General features: G+C 35.0%; 1 protein-coding gene across 3 annotated transcripts in view; it reads right to left on the reverse strand.

Moving 5' to 3' along the window:
* Window positions 1-23451, reverse strand: part of LOC148944748 (uncharacterized) — a 284458-nt gene that overhangs the window by 67375 nt on the left and 193632 nt on the right. For all 3 annotated transcript variants that reach the window (XM_089100249.1, XM_089100247.1, XM_089100248.1), the window contains exon 6: window positions 6119-6269. In XM_089100249.1, the coding sequence (XP_088956375.1) occupies window positions 6119-6269 (151 nt within the window). The remainder of the gene's footprint in view (window positions 1-6118; window positions 6270-23451) is intronic.

Genomic DNA, 23451 nt, shown 5'->3' on the forward strand with positions numbered 1-23451 from the left:
AAAGTTCAACTGATTCTATAGGATTAAATAAACAATTATGGCTGCTTGAGATGTTTTGAGAAATTTGAAACTTGTTTATGTATTTGGAAAAAAATGATTTTATATATTTTACCATAAATTCTTAATTATTATTAATTCCAGTGACTAATTAACTAAAAGTTTCTTCCAAATTTACTTTAATTTGTTTTGTATGCCTTTGTCACAGGTCTATAAAAAAATGAGTATGAAAGTACTTCTTATTAAAAAAATATAATTATCAGTCAGTCGTTATGATTTACGTGGATGAAATTTAAATCGTAACGCAAGTAAATTTTAGGGTTGCATTGTAGCCACACTCCCTATTCCCTCATCAATGATGCCTCTCAATCCCCCTCCCACTTGACCAACCTCATTCAACTCAAAAGTATTGAGATCAACCATTCAATTTAACCAAGGGATGTTAATTCAGGTTTTCAAAATCTAAGGGGTGACATTTTTTTTCAACGCCGATACAATAATAGGCATTTTTCAATGAAATTTGAGACGAGGCATTTTTCAAAATCTAGGGAAAATGGATTGCCCATCTCCCATACCTCCCCCAATTACTTTTAACTAAACCCCATTTGATCTAACCCTTATGCAAGTCAAACACCATTCATCCCGCTTGCGACGCTGTTTAATGGTGGGCATTTTCCGAAACTAGTTTTAAAATTTTTGTTATTTTTGGTCGGAAAAAGTTCGATAATTTGGCTTTGTGTGGGTTGAAAGGAGAGACAAAATTGTCATGAGTAGAGTGATAAGTGTTTTTTTTTTTAATTTGTATGAGTGCGTTTTTGTGTTTGATATTGAGATAGGAAAGATGAGTCATTGATGACGTGTCGTTTGTGTACTTAGTGCGCAGGGTTGCCAGCGTGGATGTGTGGCAGGAGAGCCTTGCGCGTCTAAAGATAAGTTTTTTGGGTGCTTTTTTGAGAAGTGAGTTTTTTTTTGTTTTTGGGTGAGAGGAGAACGTGTGTTTTGTTGTGAGAGTGTGAGATCATGGATATTTAGGGTTTTGTAAGGTATTTGGAAAAGGTTTTTTTATTTTTTCAATTTTTTTTTTTATTGTGATAAGATGAGTAGGAACACAGTGGTTTTCGATTTTCGCTCGATAGATGATGGGACCATGAGTGAAGTTAGAGAGGTGGATATTCACAGGTTTCTGAAGCAGCTGAATCTTAACCGTGGGAATGCGAGGACGATAGATTCAGATGATTTCAAGCACTTTGGTCAAGTGCGAGTAACAATGAATTCCGTGGTGTTGGCGGATAACTTAGTAGCGCACTACAAGACGCAAGAACCAAAGATGGGCTTCAGAAACGGCTTTCATCCGGTAAGTGTTAAAAGAACCGGGAGACGCCCTATAGTCGTGCAGCTAAGAAGGGTCCCAGGAGAAGCAACTAGCGATGAGATAAAGTGGCAACACCAGGTTTACGGAACAGTTCTAAACATAAGAAGAAAGGTGTATACTGGAGATGAGTTTATCGAGGTATATACGGGAAGAGCAACAGCTTTGATGTATCTCGATACCCCCATCCCGCCGTCTATTGAGGTCCTTGGGGGGGGGAGGAGAAAATCAACGTCTTCTATCCCGATCAGCCGAAAGCGTGTTATATTTGCCATGGCGAGGATCATATGGTCAAGGACTGTCAGAGAAATTGCAAAAATCAAAGAAGGCAGAGTGTCCTGAGTCCAAAACCAGATAGTTTAGTTTCGGCATGGGGACCACAACCTATAGCAACACCGAAGCCACCGCAAGGAAATGAAGGAGTTAGAGGCATTAGCACACTCTCACCATCAGCTGCGGTAAACATGGTACTGGAAAATGCAAAGATAAATGCTCAGAAAGGAGGTGGACAAAAAAAACCCCGGACCCAACAAAAGAAGCGGCAGAAAGTGGACCAGCAACCAAAGAAGCAGAGAAACACGGCAATTCAGAAGCTGGAGCAAGCAAACAAGTAGCAGAAAAACAAAAGAGGGTTTTGAGACCACCAACCAAAACAAAATAAAACCAAGTAAAAGAAGGAGCAACAAACCAAAATGTACCGTCATCGAAGAGAACCAAAGTCAGGCATCCCTTGGTAGCACGGGGAGTAACCAATCAAAGGAGAGGAAAACGGAAGGAAAAGGTATCGGAAAGGAAACAGGAAATAGAGGAAAAAAGAGGATATAGGTGAAAAGGAAGAAAAGTTTTTTTCTTTTTTTCTTTTTTAAAGTAATTAAATGTGGATAGCTACATTAAACGTGAATGGAGCAAAACAAGCAACAAGACAGACTTTCATTTACGAATTTGTAACAAAACAGAATATAGATGAAGCGTGTCTACAAGAAGTTGACTTGAAAAAGTTTAAAGCCCCGACAGGTTACCAGTATGTTTACGGAAGGCTCAAGCCAGACGTTGGTTTCCTTTTAAAAGAAAGTGTACAGTGTGATCAAGGAAGCATGCGTTTTGAAGATGATGGAAGCATTTGTAGTTTGCGTTGTGGGTCATTGGTGATAGTAAACATCCACCTACCGTCAGGAACGGGTAACTTCACACAACGGGAGAGTGCCATTCGTGAAAAATTGCCAAGGTTCTTTTGTGAGAAAATTTGAAAATGTTGGGGGATTTTAATTGTATAGTGTCCGAAGAGGATGCCTTAGGAAGGAATTGAAAAGTAGCAAGAAGAAGATGCAGTGAAGGTTTAAAAATGGTGATAAGTGCTTGGAATTTGAAAGATGTGTGGGTTGATTTTGGGAAAGGATCTGGATTCACCTGAATGGATAATCGAGGATCAAGCAGAATAGGCCAGATTTATGTGAAGCATAATCTGTTAACGGAAGTGATTAGTGTTCAGAACGAACTCGTATCTTTCTCTGACCACACTGCTCTGGTAATGGATATGGGAACCAACACAAACCGAGAAAAACTTATAAAGAACTATTGGAAACTGAACCCTTTAACACTAAAGAGCCCACTAAAAGAGCAGCTGAGAGCTAGTATTCGAACTTGGAGGCATGATTTTACAGATGGGACAGAGCCAGTGCAATTTTGGATAGTCCTAAAGCAAAAAGTAGAAGCATATGTACAAAACTGGGAAAAAGAATCAACAAGGGTAAGTAAAGCACATAAAAGACATCTTTATAGAGTGTTAAACCAACTGAAGGAAGAGATTGACGGGGGGACGGAGGTATGGTACGAGTTTAAAGAGGTCAAAGATGAAATACGAAAGGTTGAAGAAAAAGAATTTGAAATTAGGAAACTGAAAAATAGATTGCCTGAAGAAGAAAATGCAGAGCAAGTAAATCTAGAAATAAAAATTAAGGCAAAAAAGAAAAGAGAAAATAATAGAATTAGGGGATTAAGAAATAAGCAGGGATAGGTTGTGGAAAATGAAGAGGAGATACAAAAAATAGTGGAAGATTTTATAAGCAAATTTACACATTGCCAGATCAAGAACAAGATAGCAGAATGGATTCCTTGGCAGATTTCGAACCAGTTAGGAAGGTAAAGACCGAAGAGAATGAGTTGATACTGCAGGATGTAACCCGGCTGGAAACTGAAAAAATAATAAGAGGAATGATAAATGGTAAGTAACCTGCGATGGATGGACTGGGATACGAATTTTATAAAGAATTTTTTCCGGAAATTGGGGATCTGTTTACATTGGTGTTGAGAAGCTATGTTGGACAAGGATATCCAGAGGATGATGTGAGCATGATATCTCTCCTTTTTAAAGGAGGCGATAGAAGGGACCTTCAATACTGGAGGCTTATATCGGTTTCAAACAGTGACTACAGAATAATATCTAAATTCTTAACTAAGAGAATGGAGAAGGTGATACCTGGAATCCTGGGAGGATATCAGTTTGGTGGTATTCAAGGAAAGAAGGCCCAGCATATTCTCAACGTGCTACATGACTTGGTGGTACGCAGAGACGACGAAATGGCAAAGAATAAGGGGTTTTCGGTAATGGCTTTCCTACTGGGTATGGATGTTGTCAAAGCGTATGACTCGGTTATAAGATCGATACTGTGGACACTGATGAAGGAAAATTTTGAGTTTGATCAACGGTTTGTGAAGTGGTATGAAAATTTATATAAGAACCCGATGGTGGATGTGAACGTAAATGGTTACTCTAGTGGAAGGCTGAAGCTTGAAAAGGCAGTGCGACAAGGGGATCCGAGTGCCCCTTATTTATTCGAACTTTATATAGATTTAAGTATCTTGAACGGCGGATACAGGGGATTGCCATTACGACGAATATCTCCTTGAAATCACTGGCTTTTGTAGACAATGGGGCCTTCCTTCCTGGGAGTATGGCTAACTTGATGAAAGTGGTGAGAGGAATAATGTGGTATGAGGAGCATTTCTTGGTAAAAAAAATATACAGAAAAAAGAGCCAGTTACTAAACACAGGTGGGTGCGCACGGTTAGATGATAGCGTCTAGGTCAAGGAGGCTCAGTCAGTGAAAGTATTGGGTGCACTTTTTGAAAGAACGGTGAATGTGGAAAATTTGTGGGAGGAGCGTGTGCAAAAGATTGAGGGGTTGTTGGTAGCCCTTCAAAGAACACACTTCGTGTCAATGTTTGAGAGAGTAGTGTAAGTAGACACAAATGCTCTCCCACTGCTATTTTATCTGGCACCGGCTTTTAATCTTGAAGAAAAGTATGCTAAAAAGGTAGAAAGGATCATTTGGTGTTTCGTTTGGAGGGGAAAGCTGTTTCCCCTCGTTTGGAGGTGGAGGTGTTTGGAGGGGAGGTGTTTCGTTTGGAGTATGCAAATATTGTATGTGCTTCGAGAAGAGGGGGGTATTGGTGTTATAAATTTCTGAAAGGTGTGTAAGTCTCTGAGAATTAAGAAACGTCTGTGAGATGATCTGTAGTAAATGGATCGACGGTGAAGGGCCTTACCAGTGATTATCGACGGTAAGAGGATGGGCCTTACCAGTGATAAATACTGAGAAGGATGAACTAGAAAAACAAAAAATGATCAGGGATGTGCCAGAGAAACTCACTGAAGTAATATGGTGTATTCGAGAAATGAAAAACCAAGGCTTGCTGAATGATCAGGTGAAAAATGCCGAAAGGAAAAAGATAGTGGATGGATATTTAGAGAAAACGGAAGAAGAAGAAGTGGTTTTTCACGTGAAAACAAAACAACCATTTGTGAAATTTAAGCTATCATTTGATAAATTGTATAGTGTGCCGTATAGTCAGTTTGTAAAGGAATTTATGAATCTGTTTATTCATGAGATACTGCCGCTTCAAGATCGTATAAGCCGCTTTACCCAAGATGAACGTCTAAAGTGCAAGCTTTGCAACGAAATAGTGATAAATGGCCTAAAGCACAAATTTTTCAGTTGTAGATGTAATGAAGGAATTGTAGATAAGTGTTTTAATGTCTTAAGAGATTGTGGAGTAATTTAGAATAAGGAGGAAGATAAGATAAGTTTGATTAAACTGAATGTAGAAATTCCTGGAAATGAGAGGAGAGAGCAAGCTGTGGTGTTGATTGTGATGAAACTATGTAAATATGTGCTGGAAAGAAGGAAGACGAGAAAACAGACCGGATTAGGAAGAATCGATTGTGATTGTACGAGAATGATGATACGTTGTAGTAAAACTTAAAGGTGGGAAGAAAGTGTGGATATTGAGTGGATGGAGTTATTGGTTGAAGAGATCATTAGAAAGATGTAGGTTATGTTTGAGGAAATATGTTGTGAGTGTGTGTCTCAGTGTAAGTAGCAATGGGTAAAACAGCGTTGCCAGTTTTTGTAATTTTGCTTTTGTTTTGTTTTTGGAGTTAAATAGTAGCCGAAGTATAGTTAAAAGGGGTTTTTGTAAAAGAAAGTTTTACTGATAGATGATTTGGTTTATTTGTTTTATTATTTTTATATTAATTAGTTTATTTTGAATTTTTTTATTATTTTTATTTGTTTTTATAGGAGACACGTAGGGTCACCATCCAGAAGAATTTAGAGGTATGGTAAGAAATATATATATATATATATATATATATATATATATATATATATATATATATATATATATATATATATATATATATATATATATATATATTTATATATATATATCAAAACAGCCATAATTATCTACCTCTAGACTGGATCTATCACCGGCAGTAGAAACTCGCATGATGGCATTATCTATGTCATTCTCAATCGTTCCATGGCTTGAAATCTTATCAATACTCAACGACAAATCGCTTAACAATTCACGTATGTCAAGTAGCACTCGATCAGAATTTCTGAAAGAAGACAGAATTTAAGATTCGGATTAAATTGATTAATTGTAACTAGAATTATCTCAAGTGGCATTTTTTTCGAAAATATCCTTTTTTTAAACTTTTATCCCATATAAAATCAAAAGAACTATACACAAACCGATAAAATTGGGTAATTTAATCAAACATGGCTGATGATCCAGCTGCAAGGGGCTGCATCTATCTTTAACCTTTTTATTCTAAAAGAATTTAACAAATTTTACTTTAGCCCCTTAACTAAGTTCCTAGCAAGTTTCTTATTTCAGGCAATTCTTAAAAAAGACTTAGATTCTTAAACTGAATTTTTATTTACACACTAAGATTAGTCCTTCTTGACTAATCAAAACTTAAAACGAACAGAAATTATTCCCTATATGAAAGGTGCTGTTCTCTCCTCATCGCCTCGCTCTTTACGCTAAAGTTTTTTATTGTTTTAAGAAATAGAGTTGTGAGAAAGAGTCAAACTTTTCATAAACCTTTTATATACGGAATAATTTCTGTTCGTGTTAAGTTTTAATGTCGCTCCTTAGTTTCAGTTGAAAAAACTTCTTTTTTTAAATATAATTTCTGACCTTTTTTGAATTAATGCAGGTTTCGATTTTGGCTCACCGTACATTTGCACTAATATATATAATAAAAACGAAATTTGCATATTAATTTTACTTTTTTTGGTTAAATGGCTTTCTCGAAAGTTATTTAATTTTATTTACGAACATTTTTGTTAGTAATAAATATACGTAACTTACGCAACGAACTTCTATATTCGTACATTTTTGATACGTATATTAGGGGGTTCGCCCCCTAGTCAATACCTCGCTCTGTACGCAAAAGTTTAAATTTTTTCCAATTCTGTAAGAGTGACCCCTTAATCACAAAGGCCGCTAATTAGAACAAATAGCTCTTACGAAAATTGAAACTTTAGCGTAAAGAACAAGTACTGACTAGGGGGCAAACCAAGTCATATACGTAATAATTTCTGTTCGTTTTAAGTTTTGAAGTGCTCCTTACTTTCAGTTAAAAAACTTGTTTTGTTTTATTTAATTTCTTAATGTTTCCATTAAATAATGCTGGGAAATCCGGTGCCCCCTTCATAGCAATGTTCCTTCCCCCATGGAAAGATCCTCCCAAGTAAACCCCCCCCCACCCCTACCCGAAAAAAAACCCTGAAAATGTCTGTATACTTCCCAAAAACCAATACTATATGTAAACATTGGGCAAAGTTCATAACTTGCAGCCCTTCCCCTGGGGACTGTGGGAGATTACTCATCCTCAAAGACATAGTTATTACATTTTTTCGACCATTTTAAACAATATGGCTTTCTAAAAATTTTGATCGGGTGACTTTGTAAGAAAGTGAGCGTTGGAGGGGGCCTAGTTGCCCTCCACTTTTATGGTCACTTAAAAAGGGCACTAGAACTTCTAATTTTCGTTTTAATTAGCCCTCCTGCGATATTCTAGGACCACTGAGTCGATACGATCACCCCTGGGGAAAATAAAAAAAAAACAAATGAACACGCATACGTGATCTTTCTTCTGGCCAAAAATACAAAATTCCACATTTTTACAGATAGGAGCTTGAAACCTCTACTGTACGGTTCTCAAATACGCTGAATTTGATGGTGGGATTTTCATTAAGGTTCTATGAATTTTAGATGGTGTTTTCCCCTTTTTTCAAATATAAGGCAAATTTTCTCCGGCACGTAACTTTTGATTGGTAAGACTAAACTTGATCAAACTTAAATATTTGAAATCAGGATGAAAGTTTGATTCTTTTGATGAATCTATTTTAGAGTTTCGGTTTAGAGTTCGTTTTTATAGAGTTTCGGTTACTATTGAGCCGGGTCGCTCCTTACTAACAGTTTGTTACTCCGAACTGTTTGACAAAGATCATTATAACTTAGCTAATAGCAGTTTTAGTGCTATGGCATTCTCCCTGTAGATAGCGAAACATTCCAATGATCACCTCTTACCCGAAAGAGTAGTACTTAAACCAATTAAATTTTAAAAAGAAGTTTTTTAAACTGAAAGAAGGAGTAACATTAAAACTTAAAACAAGACGAAATTATTCCGTATGTGAGAGGGACCCTCCCCACTCAATCCCTACATCGCTGCGCTAAAGTTTATTAGTATTTTAAGAAAAACCCTTATTCCAATTAAACGGCTTTTGTGTTTCGGCAGTCAATTTTAATTATTGGGACAAAAACTCAAACCGTAGCGTAAAAAACGAGGGCTTAAGAAAGGGACAGCCATCCCGCATATGCAATGATTTTGCTCGTATATAGTTTTAATGATGCTCCTTATTTTCAGTTGAAAAACTTGCTTTCTTTTATCTGATTTCTGATCGTTTTTTAACCATGCAAGGAAATCACCCGTCCATAGAAAATTTGTCCGGGAAACTTCCCTTCCCCCACTAACAATTCATCAAGAAGATAAATAGAAAATCCGTCATCACAGCTGTATCACTAACAGTAATAGCTAGTAAATGTTGCCTTTTGGTAAGTTGAACATCCCCCTCATGATACCCCGGAAGTTTCATCTCGATACGGTAAGCCGCTCCAAAAATGAAGCTCATGTGCCTTTTGATCCCTTTTGACACCCTTTTCATCTTAGTACGTTTAGCTTTACAAGTAGTTGCAATTAAATTAGTTATTGTAGTAGTTCAGTAGCAGTAGCAGTAGTAGTAGCAGTCGCAGTAAAAATAGCAGTGGTAGCAGTCTTAGCAGTAGCATGCACATATCATTTTTGGTCAATTGATCTTCCCTTTAAGAATTCTCTGAAAGCTCCATCTTAATGCCCAAATCTATTCTTAAGAAACGCAATTTTGACAGTGTGCATGCACATAGTTTGTTTTTATTTAGTTCAAATTCCCCCTCAATATTTTGTAAAATTTTCACCTTCATACAACCTGGCCTTAATAGTGCTGATATCATAATAGTAGTGGTAGCAGTAATAATAGCAGTAGTAGCAGTAATATTATTATATTAGTTGTAGTAGCAAGAGTAGTAGCAGCAGTATCGATAGCAGGTACAAGCTGCCTTTTGGTCAGCTCAACATCCCGCTCATGATGCTCCAGAAGTTTCATCTCGATACGGTAAGTCGTTCCAAAAGCATTGCTGAGGAGCCCGTATCAGCAATCTGTATGCATAGAGTATGTTTTAATTTTGTTCAGCTTTTTCCTCAATGTTTCCTCAGATGTTCATTTTATTATCCTCAGCCTTAGCAGTGCTCACTAAAGAATTGGTACTTTTTATTGGTAGTAGTAGTAGTAGTAGTAGTGGTAGCAGTAGTAGTGGTGGTAGTTGTAGTAGTAGTAGCAGTAGCGTGCGAATATTGCCTTTTTGGTGAATTAATAAAAAAACTTTCCGAAAAAGGAGTTTTTGAAAGAAAGTAAAGGCAATATTAGCCCTTCATGGCCCAAGGGGGGCGGGTACAACTGTACCCCAGGGTGTAATTTTTGTTATTTTTTGAACATTTTTTGGAGATAAGCACAGTTCCTTTTAATACTTTTATTTATTTATAATTACGCACAGGATACATATAGTTATAACCTTACCGGTCCTTAGGCTGCTCCCAGTGGATATAGGAAAATACGGCTTCCAGTCCTTTTAGGCCGGTGAAAGCGGATATAATATTTTGACTGTATTAGACACTGAGGGTTAGGAGCGTCCAAACGTACATCATTGTCCTCATGTGTTATCGCTCTATTCAGGTTGCAGGCTTGGAAGGTTGTAGCTATAGTCAAGCCGCTAGCCTAGAGGCCTACAACTGTCGGCCCTCGTGCTCTCGCTGGCATGTCACTTTATTTCTAGCAGTAGACAGCGGAAGATAATTATATCGACAGTACTAACCTAGTCATTTAGATCTAGGCTCTATTTAGTGTGTATTTAGCTATTTACACTACATCAATCAACCAATGAGGATTTAATGTCCGGTTCCTAACCCGAAGGCGATGTCAGGGGCGTCATCCCTCTACCTCTCTATCTCTTTCTCTCTCTCTCTCATTGTACTGTCTAACGGCAGGTCCATGGCATATAACTCCTGTATTTTACTCTTTTTTTCTATCCATTGCTTTTTTTTATTTTCAGATTAGCAATGATTAAAAATCGTACATATAGTGCAGCGGAAGCTATGCAAATGTTGAATTTGGATTCTACGGACGATGATGGTTCTAATTATGATGAAGATACGAGTGAAGTGGACGACAATGAATGTATTCGAGATGTGACACTGATGTTGAGGATATTGCTCTAATTTCTGAAAATAGTAATGATACACATATGTCGTATCAGATAGAGTCGAATGATTCATCATCCGAAGACAGCGACCAAGAGGAAGCTTCTACGGGTCAACAACATCCAGGTGATGTTACATCGAAATCTGATCGTGTATGGTCGACTGCTGAACCACCGACGGGCGAAGGTGACCCAAGCTTAACATTGTTAAGCCCGTTGGGCTTAAGCGGCATATATTTGACCTTGGGTTTTGAAAGGTTAAAGTTAAGATCAGAAGATACAAATGCATGTTAAAATTCAAACACAAAACGACCAGAAATTACTATTAAAGAATAAATGAAACTATTACAAACAGAAATTATATAAACAATCATAGCAAAAATACATACAACAAGTACTGATATAAATGAATAAATATATCTTAAAATGAGTAATGCTTAAACTGAATATGCAAATCAAGCTTAAAACAAAAAAAAAACTGTTATTAAAGTATAAATGAAACCCAAAACAAGCAGAAATTAAATAAACAACCAATGCAAACAAACATCCAGTAGATACTAATGCAAATAAATAAATGAATCTTAAAACGAGTGAAACTTAAATTGAATATGCAAATCAAGCTCGAAACTACAAACAAGAGTTTGGGTATCGCCTCCTTCTCTCACTGTAAAAGTCCAAAACCTATTGCGTCATTGGTGCTTTACTGAAAACGAGGATTTATTTCATAGATTGTGCAATGGTGAGCCCCTTGGCCCATGATATGAGTGAGCGCAAGTCATAATATGTAATTTTGATTAATTTTTCTGTGTTCATTGCTTATATTATTCTATATGTTTATTTATACTTTTATACTTTTAAACTATTTATACTTTTATCGGATTGCGTTCATTTTTAAGCCTTGCGATAAAAATTGAAACCTTAGCGTAGGCAGCGGGAGGGGGGGAGGGGGCTCAAATGTGTAATTGAGCAGCCACATGAAAAGTAATAAAATAAAAATAGTGAAACAAGAGTGAATTTTGATATATATTATACCAAGCATAGCTGGAATATGTTACGTGGAATAGCTTATAGTGTTTATTTTTACATTTTTGTTTTATTTTAATTCTGTTTTGTGTTTCTGGGGGTTCATCTATTATACGAGTAGCAAGGTGAGATGAAAATTAAAATTGGGCCTGTGGGCTGATGTCAACTCTGAGGGCAAACTTATTAGATATTTCAAATTTTTTGAACCAACCAGATATCTCAGAATTTGAATCGACATCAGCGGGGTTAAAGAAGGACAGGATAGCAGAAATTGAATCAAGAGGGAAGCTGACTACCTTCCAGTAGTTTTTGGCCTTTATAAGGGCACAAGAGCTTTCAATTTACTGTCGAATGAGTCTCCTGTCGAGTTTGTAAACTTCGAGTTCTTTCATGAGATATAGCTTTTTAAAAGGTGCCGAGAGACTGACTAAACATTAGTCTTAATTTTGATTAGCCCCTTCCATTTGAAGAGGGTAAATAAGAGGCTTTTGGCACTTCTCTTACCCTTTTTGGGCTGCTAGCATTACAAGGGAAGCAACTTTTTTTTCCTTCATTGGGGTCATCTTAGCCCAAAATTTCATACAAATCTCAGAAAATTCAAAAAATATTGCCATTTTTAGCCCCTTTTGTTATAGGAGGTACCAATTAGAAAGAGACATATTTTAAAATAATTTTTTCCACATTAATCCTCTTGGCCCAAGGGCTAACGAGTGTAAGTTTTAAATTGGTTAGGAAAAAAGAGTTAATGGCTTATTTCAGGGTCCCTAGCCCCTCTCTGTTTCCACAACAAAATGTTTATGCTCCTTTAAGCTTAAGACTTTAATCCAGCTTTAAAGAGGAGAAATATCATGCGGTGACATACGGTGACATACGGTTGTCGGTGAATAGGCAGACAATTACAGTTTTTGCAGTTTTAGAATTGTTTAGAGTGTGAGTTTTATTTATTAGTTTGTCTTTTGTTTTTTTCTCTTTTTTTGTTGTTTTTTTGTTTTTTATTGATTTAAATTTATTTATGTTTTTTCTCTTTTTGTTTTTTTCCTTCGTTGATAAAGGCTCCCAGAAGTAGAGAGGAATATTTGGGAATTAAAGGAATTTTTTAATTAATGTCTTCTGTTGTGTTTTGCTTTTAGTACGTTTTGCTCACTGCTTGGTCAATTAAACCCGTTTTTCTCTATAAGTTTAAATGGAAAAACAGTGCAGTCTAAGAAATTATCTTCCTTATGACTGTTTAACCAAAAAATTTATCCCTGTACTTGTCACGCTATTGGACATCCAAATTCATGCCCTCTTTTAAGATCTTCCACTTTTAACTTTTAACTTCCACTTTTAAGATCTTCCACTTTTAACTTTTAGCTTCTATTTTTAAGATCTATATGTAAAGAATTGACAGATAGTACAATTTACGGACCTTACCAGAGGAACTGTAAGTTTGTTGTTATCCATGGATGCAAAATCATTTATATTCCCAGCTATTTTAAAGAAATGGGTACATCAAACGTTAATCAGATGTCCTGGGGCTTATCAGACTATTACGGACCTATTTACGGACCTTTTCGGAGGAACTACAGGTTTTTTGTTATCCTTGGATGCAAAATCATTTATAATTCCAGCTATTTTGAAGAAATGGGTACATCAAACGTTAATCAGATGTCCTGGGGCTTATCAGACTATTACGGACCTATTTACGGACCTTATCGGAGGAACTATAGGTTTCTTGTTATCCTTGGATACAAAATCATTTATATTTTCAGCTATTTTGAAGAAATGGGTACATCAAACATTAATCAGATGTCCTGGGGCTACAAAAACACTGGGATAAACACAAGATTCTAGGATGGGTGCTGGTTACCTTGTACTTAAAAAAAAGTTATTAGAACTCACAAAAAAAGAATCTAGAGCCGAAAAAAGTCTAGGACCGGTGCTTATGAATATGTTACCGTGAATGTCCGAAATTGGTGAATGTCTACATTGACCGGTGAATGTCCGAAATACCTTTTTTCTCCTTGGGTTTTGTCAGCCTTGCCAGTCAACTTTTTCAGTTTAATATAAGGTTTGAAGGTGGCAAGTTAGGTTAGGTTTTTAAACCATTACCCAGATTTATAACCTAATTTAACCTGACCTAACCTAACTTTAACTTTTACCATCAAAGCATGCATGGGACTGAGAGGGTTCCATCGCAACTGAACCACCCCAAGCAACTGAACCACTGTAACTGAACCACCGTGCAACTAAACCACTGTTGTCGTAGAAACTTAAAAATTGTTCATTCGATTGGATATTTAAATGGCTAGTGCCATTTTTAATAGTCAAAAGATATTGGAAGGCAACTAAAACCCCTTCCACGTCCTCCATTTCCCCAAACACATCAAATCAAAATTTTTAGATAGCCATTTTATTCAAGGTAGTTGAAAGTTCTGGACATTATGTCTTTGAGCATGATACTTCCCCCCCCCCCCCCAAGGTTTTTAGGGCAAAGGTTATAAGTTATGCCCTGAGGGCATATACGGTTTTTAAGGAAGGAATTCTCGCATAAGCTTCAGAGAGAGCTCATTTGATTGGAAATTGAAAGTTGTAGTTCACTTTTTAAGCATCAAAAGATATCGGAGGGTAACCAGCCCCCCCCCCCCACGCCCGTTTCTCCCAAATGCATCCAAAAATTAAAGGCCATTTTAAATTTAAGCGCAGCATATAAAAATGCATTTTAGTGTTACAGCCCAAAATGATTAGAAATTTCTGTTAAAGAATAAATGAAACCCAAAGCAAACCTAAATTGAATAGACAGTCATAGCAAAAAACGAACCACAGTTAATGATACAGGCGAACAAATAGATCTTAAAGCGAGTAATGCTTAGATTGAATATGATAATTAAACTTAAAACGAACAGAAATTAAATTAACAATCAATGCAGACGAACATACAATAGATATTAATGTAAATGAATAAATAATTCTTAAAACGAGTGAAACTTAAATTGAATATGCAAATAAAGCTTGAAACAAACAAAAATCACTACAAACAAGAGTTTGGGTATCGCCTCCTTTTCTCACGGTAAAATTCTATAACTACTGCGTCATTAGCGCTTTACTGAAAAATATATGCGTCTTGAACAGTCTTGGAAAGTATAAACAACATCAAATTGAATATTTGATGACTGGGGAGGTAAACTGGCTGAAGGATATTCTTTCAGAGGTGGGATGTGGTTATTTTCATTTAGTGCTAGGTGAATGATGGTTAAGGAAGCTTGGAAAACTTTTTGGGTATATATTATATTTTTGGGTATTGTTTTGCTTATAGATATTCCACAGGTGTTATGGCTTGGTTTTGGGACAGTTACTTATACTTATTATTTGAAAAAAAACTACGTTTTCTAAAGAGTTAAAGAGGCTGAGTTACAAGGTCGAACCTTAAAACGTACAGGGATTAGGAGGCACAGTTGGGGGGCTGCCACTCCCCAAACCCCCCGCTTTCCCAGCCTGTAAATAAATATGGAAGGGGCTTTCCCCTCCTCAACGCCTCGCTCTTTACGCTAAAGTTTTTTATTGTTTTAAAAAATAAAGTTTTGAGACAGAGTCAAACTTTAGCGTAAAGAGCGAGGCGTTGAGGAGGGGAAAGCCCCTTGAGGGGAGGCCCCCAACAGTAGAGGTGACCCTATTGACCCCATTGCTCACCCCTGCTGCCACCTACAACTTTTTTTAACACCATATATTGGCACGAGAACCACGTGGTTTATTGTTTTTGTCAATGAGAATTTGAAAAACAGTAATTTTGTCAATTATATGTATGTTTTCATGGATGGTTATGTGTGTTGGTCGATTTATTTGATGTTTTTCATGGATGTTTAATGGTTTTTGTCAGTGAGAATTTGAAAAACAGGAACTTTGTCACATTTATGGATGTCAACAGCAATTCATGTCTGTTTTATGGTTTTCTCAGTGAGAATGAAAAAACAGGAATTTTCTCACTTGAAAAACCAGGAATTTTGTCACATTTATGGTTGTTTTCATGGTTGTATATGTGTGTTGTTCGATTTATTTGATGTTTTTCTCGGATGTCAACATCAAATTATGGTTGTTTTATGGTTTTTGTCAGTGAGAATTTGAAAAACATGAACTTTGTCACATTTATGTCTGTTTTCATGGATGTTTAATGGTTTTTGTCAGTGAGAATTTGAAAAACAGGGGACTTTGTCACATTTATGTATGTCAACAGCAATTCATGTCTGTTTTATGGTTTTCTCACTGAGAATGAAAAAACAGGAATTTGCCAAATGTTATGACTTTCCCAGTAACAGTTAGATCACGTGTTTCCTTCTCAGCCAATCAACGAGTCGGATACATCCTCCTTCTCAGCCAATCAGAGGTCTGCTTACATATGATTTTCCCCATTACATAACAATTCACCCTTGAGATTTCATATATAACGGACATGCACTGTGATTTCTGAGAAATTGATTGCGTAATCGAAGGGAAAGTGGATTTCCGAGAACTTGATTGCGTAATCGATTGGGAATTTTATTGATCTAGGACTCATGACGGGGCTCTATTTATGGGCAAACCTTTAGAATGATATCTATCCTCAATCAAGATTTTCTATCAAAGATAAAAATAAATCATTCTTCAAATATTTATTCTTTCGTTATATCAATATTTATTATGGTTTTCAGATACACTATCTCAGGTTCAATTATTTGAACCTCCTCTTCTTCCTCCACAATTATAATATCTATGAGAGGGGGTGGTACACACTCAATCTCAGGAGACACCCCCTCAAATAAATCGTTACGTACTCGAAGTGTCGGGCGATCCGAAGGCCCACTCCTTAAAAGATCCTCTGAGAAACAAGTGCAGAGAAGCTCCTCCTCCTCAGCAGGTGTAATCGCATTTGCATCAATTTCTGTACACGTAGCTAGAAGCTCCTCCTCCTCCTCATGAGTGAGCCCCCACACACTCCACACATCCTAAAAAGATTGAGAACACTATGATGGAAATATAAATTTAAATTTAAACAATGTTGTGGGAGAATGTTTCTTGGAAATTTTCAGCGGGTTTCAATTTCTGGAAAAATTTCAACGGAAGAGAGATTTCAAGAGTAACATGAAAAATGATTAGAAATTTAAGTATTTTTTCAAATTGAAGAAATTAAATAAAAATAAATTATTTCAGCTGAAAGTAAGGAGCAGCATTAAATTTCAAAACGAAAAAAAATTGAGGAGGGGGGCTATTTCTTCATATATTGAATAATTTGTGTTCGTTTCGAAATTTTAAACTTATGTCTAATGATAAACTTGTTAGAGTGAGAAAAAATTTTTTTCCACAATGGACATTTTTCAACTAAAAGTAAAGAGCTGCTAGACTAAATTGAAGATGAGCAGAAATAATAACGAATAATTGTTCAAACTTAAATTTTCTGTAAACTTATGTCTAGTGATAAACTTGTTAGAGTGACAAAAACTTTTTTTCCACAAGAGGTCATTTTCAACTAAAAGTAAAGAGTTGCTAGACTAAATCAAAGATGAGCAGAAATAATAACGAAATTTTGTTCAAACTTAAATTTTCTGTAAACTTATATCTAGTGATAAACTTGTTAGAGTGACAAAAACTTTTTTTCCACAAGAGGGCATTTTCAACTAAAAGTAAAGAGCTGCTAGACTAAATCAAAGATGAGCAGAAATAATAACGAATAATTGTTCAAACTTAAATTTTATGTAAAATTATATATAGTGATAAAATTGTTAGAGTGACAGAAACTTTTTTTTTCCACAATAGAGCATTTTCAACTAAAAGTAAAGAGCTTCTAGACTAAATCAAAGATGAGCAGAAATAATAACGAATAATTGCTCAAACTTAAATTTTCTGTAAACTTATATATAGTGATAAACTTGTTAGAGTGACAAAATCTTTTTTTCCACAAGAGGGCATTTTCAACTATAAGTAAAGAGCTGCTAAACTAAATCAAAAATGAGAATAAATAATAACGAATAATTTTTCAAACTTAATTTTTATGTAAACTTATTTATAATGATAATGTTGTTAGTGACAAAAACTTTTTTTTCAACAAGAGTGCATTTTTCAAATAAAATTAAAGAGATGATAGAGTAAATCAAAGATGTGCAGAAATAATAACAGATAATTGTTAAAACTTAAATTTTCTGTAAACTTATGTATAGTGATAAACTTGATAGAGTGACAAAATATTTTTTCCACAAGAGGGCATTTTCAACTAAAAGTAAAGAGCTACTAGACTAAGTCAAAGATGAGCAGAAATAATAACAAATAATTGTTCAAACTTAAATTTTCTGTAAACTTATGTCTAATGATAAACTTGTTAGAGTGACAAAAACTTTTTTTCCACAAGACGGCATTTTTCAACTAAAAGTAAAGAGCTGCTAGACTAAATCAAAGATGAGCAGAAATAATAACGAATAATTGTTCAAACTTAAATTTTCTGTAAACTTATATATAATGATAAACTTGATAGAGTGACAAAAACTTTTTTACACAAGAGGGCATTTTAAAATAAAAGTAAAGAAATGATAGACTAAATCAAAGATGAGCAGAAATAATAACAAATAATTGTTCAAACTTAAATTTTCTGTAAACTTATGTCTAGTGATAAACTTGTTAGAGTGACAAAAACTTTTTTTCCACAAGAGGGCATTTTTCAACTAAAAGTAAAGAGCTGCTAGACTAATCAAAGATGAGCATAAATAATAACGAACTTTTTTTCAAACTTAAATTTTCTGTAAACTTATATCTAATGATAAAGTTGTTAGAGTGACAAAATATTTTTTTTCCACACTAGAGCATTTTCAACTAAAAGTAAAGAGCTGCTAGACTAAATCAAAGATGACAGAAATAAAGTTGAATAATTGATTAAACGTAAATTTTCTGTAAACATACTTCTAATTAATCACTCATAAAAAGGTAAGTATAGACCGCTAATCCTCTATGGTGGGGGAAGCATGCACAGCTGTGTCCTTCTCGGTCGACTAGGTGCTGTAGTGAGTTGTTTTTAATAGGAGTACATTATTTTTAAAGATTTAAATGAATCAGATTAGTTAAACAAAGCTCATAAATAAAAATTCTATTAACAGTTAATTCTGTACCGACTACATAAATATTTAAGACCAAGTGCACCACGATGCACCATTGTGGTCTGAGAAATTCAAAAACTCAGAAACTCAATACATAGTTTTCGATAATTTCAAGTCGATTACTATCTAAGAATTTTGTTTCTACAAAACTTAGACCTTCCTTAGGTTGAAGTGCTGTTTTACACCACAAAATGGTAGAAAATCCCGCTTTACTTGAGTACATTATACGTTATGCCTCCTACAATTTGTCCCCATTAGCTTGATATGTTATCTCGTGAGAAAAAACTATCAAATAAACACGCAGACTAAACTTGATGAAACTTATATATTTGAAATCAGCATTTAAAGCTGATTCATTGATGTATCTATAGCTATCAAAATTCCGTTTTCTAGAGTTTCGGATACCATTGAGCTGGATCGCTCCTTACTTGCACTTCGTTACCATGAAATGTTTTATTAATTAAAAAACTTTCCACAAAATAAGTTTTTCAAAGAAAAGTAAAGAGCTACTACATTAAATCAAAGATGAGCAGAAATAAAGTTAAATAATTGTTCAAACGTAAACTTATGTCCAATTCCATACTAGTTAAAGTGACAAAAACTCTTTCCCACAAGAGGACACTTTTCAACTAAAAGTAAAGAGCTAGCAGACTAAACCAAAGATATGATGAAATAATAGCGAATAATTGTTCAAACTTAAATTTTCTGTATTAAGGGAATAGTTCATTTTCGAACCATTATATCTACCAAAGCTTCAATACATGAAAAACTCTTTCCCACAAGAGGACACTTTTCAACTAAAAGTAAAGAGCTACTAAATCAAAGATATGATGAAATAATAAAGAATAATTGTTCAATCGTAAACTAATTAGAGTGATAAAAAACTTTTTCCCTCAAGAGGACACTTTGCACGTAAAAGTAAAGAGCTAGCAGACTAAACAAAAGATATGATGAAAGAATATTTAATAATTGTTCAAACTTAAATTTTCTGTATTACGGGAATAGTTTATTTTCGAACAATTGTATCTACCAAAGCTTCAATACCTGAAAAACTCTTTCCCACAAGAGGACACTTTTCGACTAAAAGTAAAGAGCTACTAAATCAAAGATATGATGAAATAATAACGAATAATTGTTCAAGCGTAAACTTATTAGAGTGATAAAAAACTTTTTTTCACAAGAGGACACTTTCGAGTAAAAGTAAAGAGCTACCAGACTAAACCAAAGATATGATGAAATAATAGCGAATAATTGTTCAAACTTAAATTTTCTGTATTACGGGAATAGTTTATTTTCGAACCATTATATCTACAAAAGCTTCAATACCTTAAAAACTCTTTCCCACAAGAGGACACTTTTCGACTAAAAGTAAAGAGCTACTAAATCAAAGATATGATTAAATCATAAATAAGAATTGTTAAAGAGTAAAATTATTATAGTGATAAAAAACATATTTCCCACAAGAGGACACTTTCGAGTAAAAGTAAAGAGCTACCAGACTAAACCAAAGATATGATGAAATAATAGCGAATAATTGTTCAAACTTAAATTTTCTGTATTACGGGAATAGTTTATTTTGGAACCATTATATCTACCAAAGCTTCAATACCTGAAAAACTCTTTCCCACAAGAGGACACTTTTCAACTAAAAGTAAAGAGCTACTAAATCAAAGATATGATGAAATAATAACGACTAATTGTTCAATCGTAAACTTATTAGAGTGATAAAAAACTTTTTCCCGCAAGAGGACACTTTTCGAGTAAAAGTAAAGAGCTAGCAGACTAAACCAAAGATATGATGAAATAATAGTGAATAATTGTTCAAACTTAAATTTTCTTTATTACGGGAATAGTTTATTTTCGAACCATTATATCTACCAAATCTTCAATATCTGAAAAACTCTTTCCCACAAGAGGTCACTTTTCAACTAAAAGTAAAGAGCTACTAAATCAAAGATATGATGAAATAATAACGAATAATTGTTCAAACGTAAACTTATGTAAAATGCCATACTAGTTAAAGTGACAAAAACTCTTTCCCACAAGTGGACACTTTTCAACTAAAAGTAAAGAGCTACTAAATCAAAGATATGATGAAATAATAACGAATAATTTTTCAAACTTAAATTTTATGTATTACGGGAATAGTTTATTTTCGAACCATTATATCTCCCAAAGGTTCAATACCTGAGTTAAACTAAGAGGTTTCAATTTCAGGAAAAAATTATGCCATACTAGTTAAAGTGACAAAAAATTTTTCCCACAAGAGGACACTTTCGAGTAACAGTAAAGAACTAGCAGACTAAACCAAAGATATGATGAAATAACAGCGAATCATTGTACAAACTTAAATTTTCTGTATTACGGGAATAGTTTATTTTCGAACCATTATATCTACCAAAGCTTCAAGACCAGAAAAACTTGGTCCCACAAGAGGACACTTTTCAAATACCGGTAAAGAGCTACTAAATCAAAGATATGATGAAATAATAACGAATAATTGTTCAAACGTAAACTTATGTTTAGCAATAAACTTATTAGAGTGATAAAAAACTTTTTCCCACAAGAGGACACTTTTCGCGTAAAAGTAAAGATATAGCATACTAAACCAAATATATGATTAAAGAACAGCGAATAATTGTTCAAACTTAAATTTTCTGTATTACGGGAATAGTTTATTTTAGAACCATTATATCTACCAAAGCTACAATACCTGAAAAACTCTTTCCCACTCGAGGACACTATTCAACTAAAAGTAAAGAGCTACTAAATCAAAGATATGATGAAATAATAAATAATAATTTTTCAAACTTAAAATTATTTTTAGCAATAAAATTATTATAGTGATAAAAAACTTTTTCCCACAAGAGGACACTTTTCGCGTAAAAGTAAAGAGTTACCAGACTAAACCAAAGATATGATGAAATAATAGCGAATAATTGTTCAAACTTAAATTTTCTGTATTACGGGAGTAGTTTATTTTCGAACCATTATATCTACCAAAGGTTCAATACCTGAGTTAAACTATGAGGTTTCAATTTCAGGAAAAAATTACATTTAGACAACATTTGACAATTTACCAAATTTTAAAGTTTTTGTTAGAACCTCGGGTATGCATTTTCATCATATTTTGCTTATTTTCATTGGAAAACACATTGAAATGACATATTATTGGACTCACATCAAACAGTGTCGGATTTGAATTTGAAGAGCCTTCCATCATTTTCTATCTAGTCCTCTATGTCAACATATACTAACCTTCAAAGATATTAAAATCTCTTAAATATACTTAACTAACGGTTATCTATTTATGACATCGGGCAAACTGTTGATTTATAACAATAATTAAATTTCTATATATCAATTAACACTCACTAGAATTGCAACTTTTCACTCGCGGAGAATGCTTTCAAAACAATACTTCTTACGTTGCATAGACAAATTATGTCAAACGAGACACGAGACATCTTCAACGCAGATTAATTAATTGCTACGTTCGATTTTCTTTGGACATAGGAAAGCGTCAATGAGGGTGAGAATTTCTGTAAAAATATCAAAGATTGATCAACTCGTGGATTTCACACTTCTTGTGAATCAGAAAGAAAAAAGAAGAAAAATTGATAATAGTTATTTTGAAATATGCCCCAAAATCAGTGCTATTACAACTTAAATGACGCGAGGGGGGCATGAAAACTATGGTTTTTAACTTTGATATACAAGACTAGACAGAAAAGTCTATAGGAGTGAGGATGCCCCCCGCCTCTCCCCGCGCGCTCGCAACCCCCCACACCCCCTTCCCCCAAACTCCCATATTACACAGGATTTTAAAAACTCCCATGCAACCCCCACACAAAAATATATAGGAAAGAATTTTCATTGTATTTAAATATTTTCGTTGTAAAACATGCTTACCTAAACTATAAAAAACGGAACTTTAGTAGCTAGTACGTATTTTCATCGTATTTTAAATATTTTCGTTGGAAAACACACTGAAAAGCCATACTAAGAGCTATAGTAGTGAGGTTAGGTTAGGTTAGATTAGGTTAGGTTAGGTCTCTAAATAGCAGGTTAGGTTAGATTAGGTTAAGCGGCCGATCCCCACCCCAGGGACCACAGGCCGAAGACGGCAGCGTCGGGATATCCATCCCCAGGATAGGATAGGTTAGGTTAAGTGGTCTGAACCTATCCCAGGTTAGGTTACGTGGTCTTAACCTATCCCAGGTTAGGTTAGGTAACCTAACCTAACTAGGGTTAGCAGGTTAGGTTAGGTTAGGTTCGGTTAAGTGGCCGGCCACTTAACCGAACCTAACCTAACCTAACCTGCTAACCCTAGTTAGGTTAGGTTACCTAACCTAACCTGGGATAGGTTAAGACCACTTAACCTAACCTGGGATAGGTTAAGACCACTTAACCTAACCTAACCTATCCTGGGGATGGATCTCCCGACTCTGCCGCCTTCGGCCGGGGGGCCCTGGGGTGGAGATCGGCCACTTAACCTAATCTAACCTAACCTGCTATTTATAGACCTAACCTAACCTACTCTAACCTAACCTAACCTCACTAATAGAGCTCTTAAGCGATATGTTAAGTGTGTTTTCCAATTAAAATCTATCATCGACGATGAAAATACGTTAGATAGAATAACTGTCATAGGTTCATATGTACTGGAATACTTTTTTAAAACTACCAACTTCAAATACAATTTCCTTTCTTTAAAAGAAATTTTTGTTGGGTTGGGGACTGGGAGATTTTAGTATACAAGGGTAAAATTGTGTTTGGGGATATATTGGGAGTATCGAGGTAGTATCATCCTCACTA

This window comes from Artemia sp. Qi Xiang Cuo, chromosome 14, assembly GCF_049724085.1.
Source record: "Artemia sp. Qi Xiang Cuo chromosome 14, ASM4972408v1, whole genome shotgun sequence".
NCBI lineage: Eukaryota > Metazoa > Arthropoda > Branchiopoda > Anostraca > Artemiidae > Artemia > Artemia sp. Qi Xiang Cuo.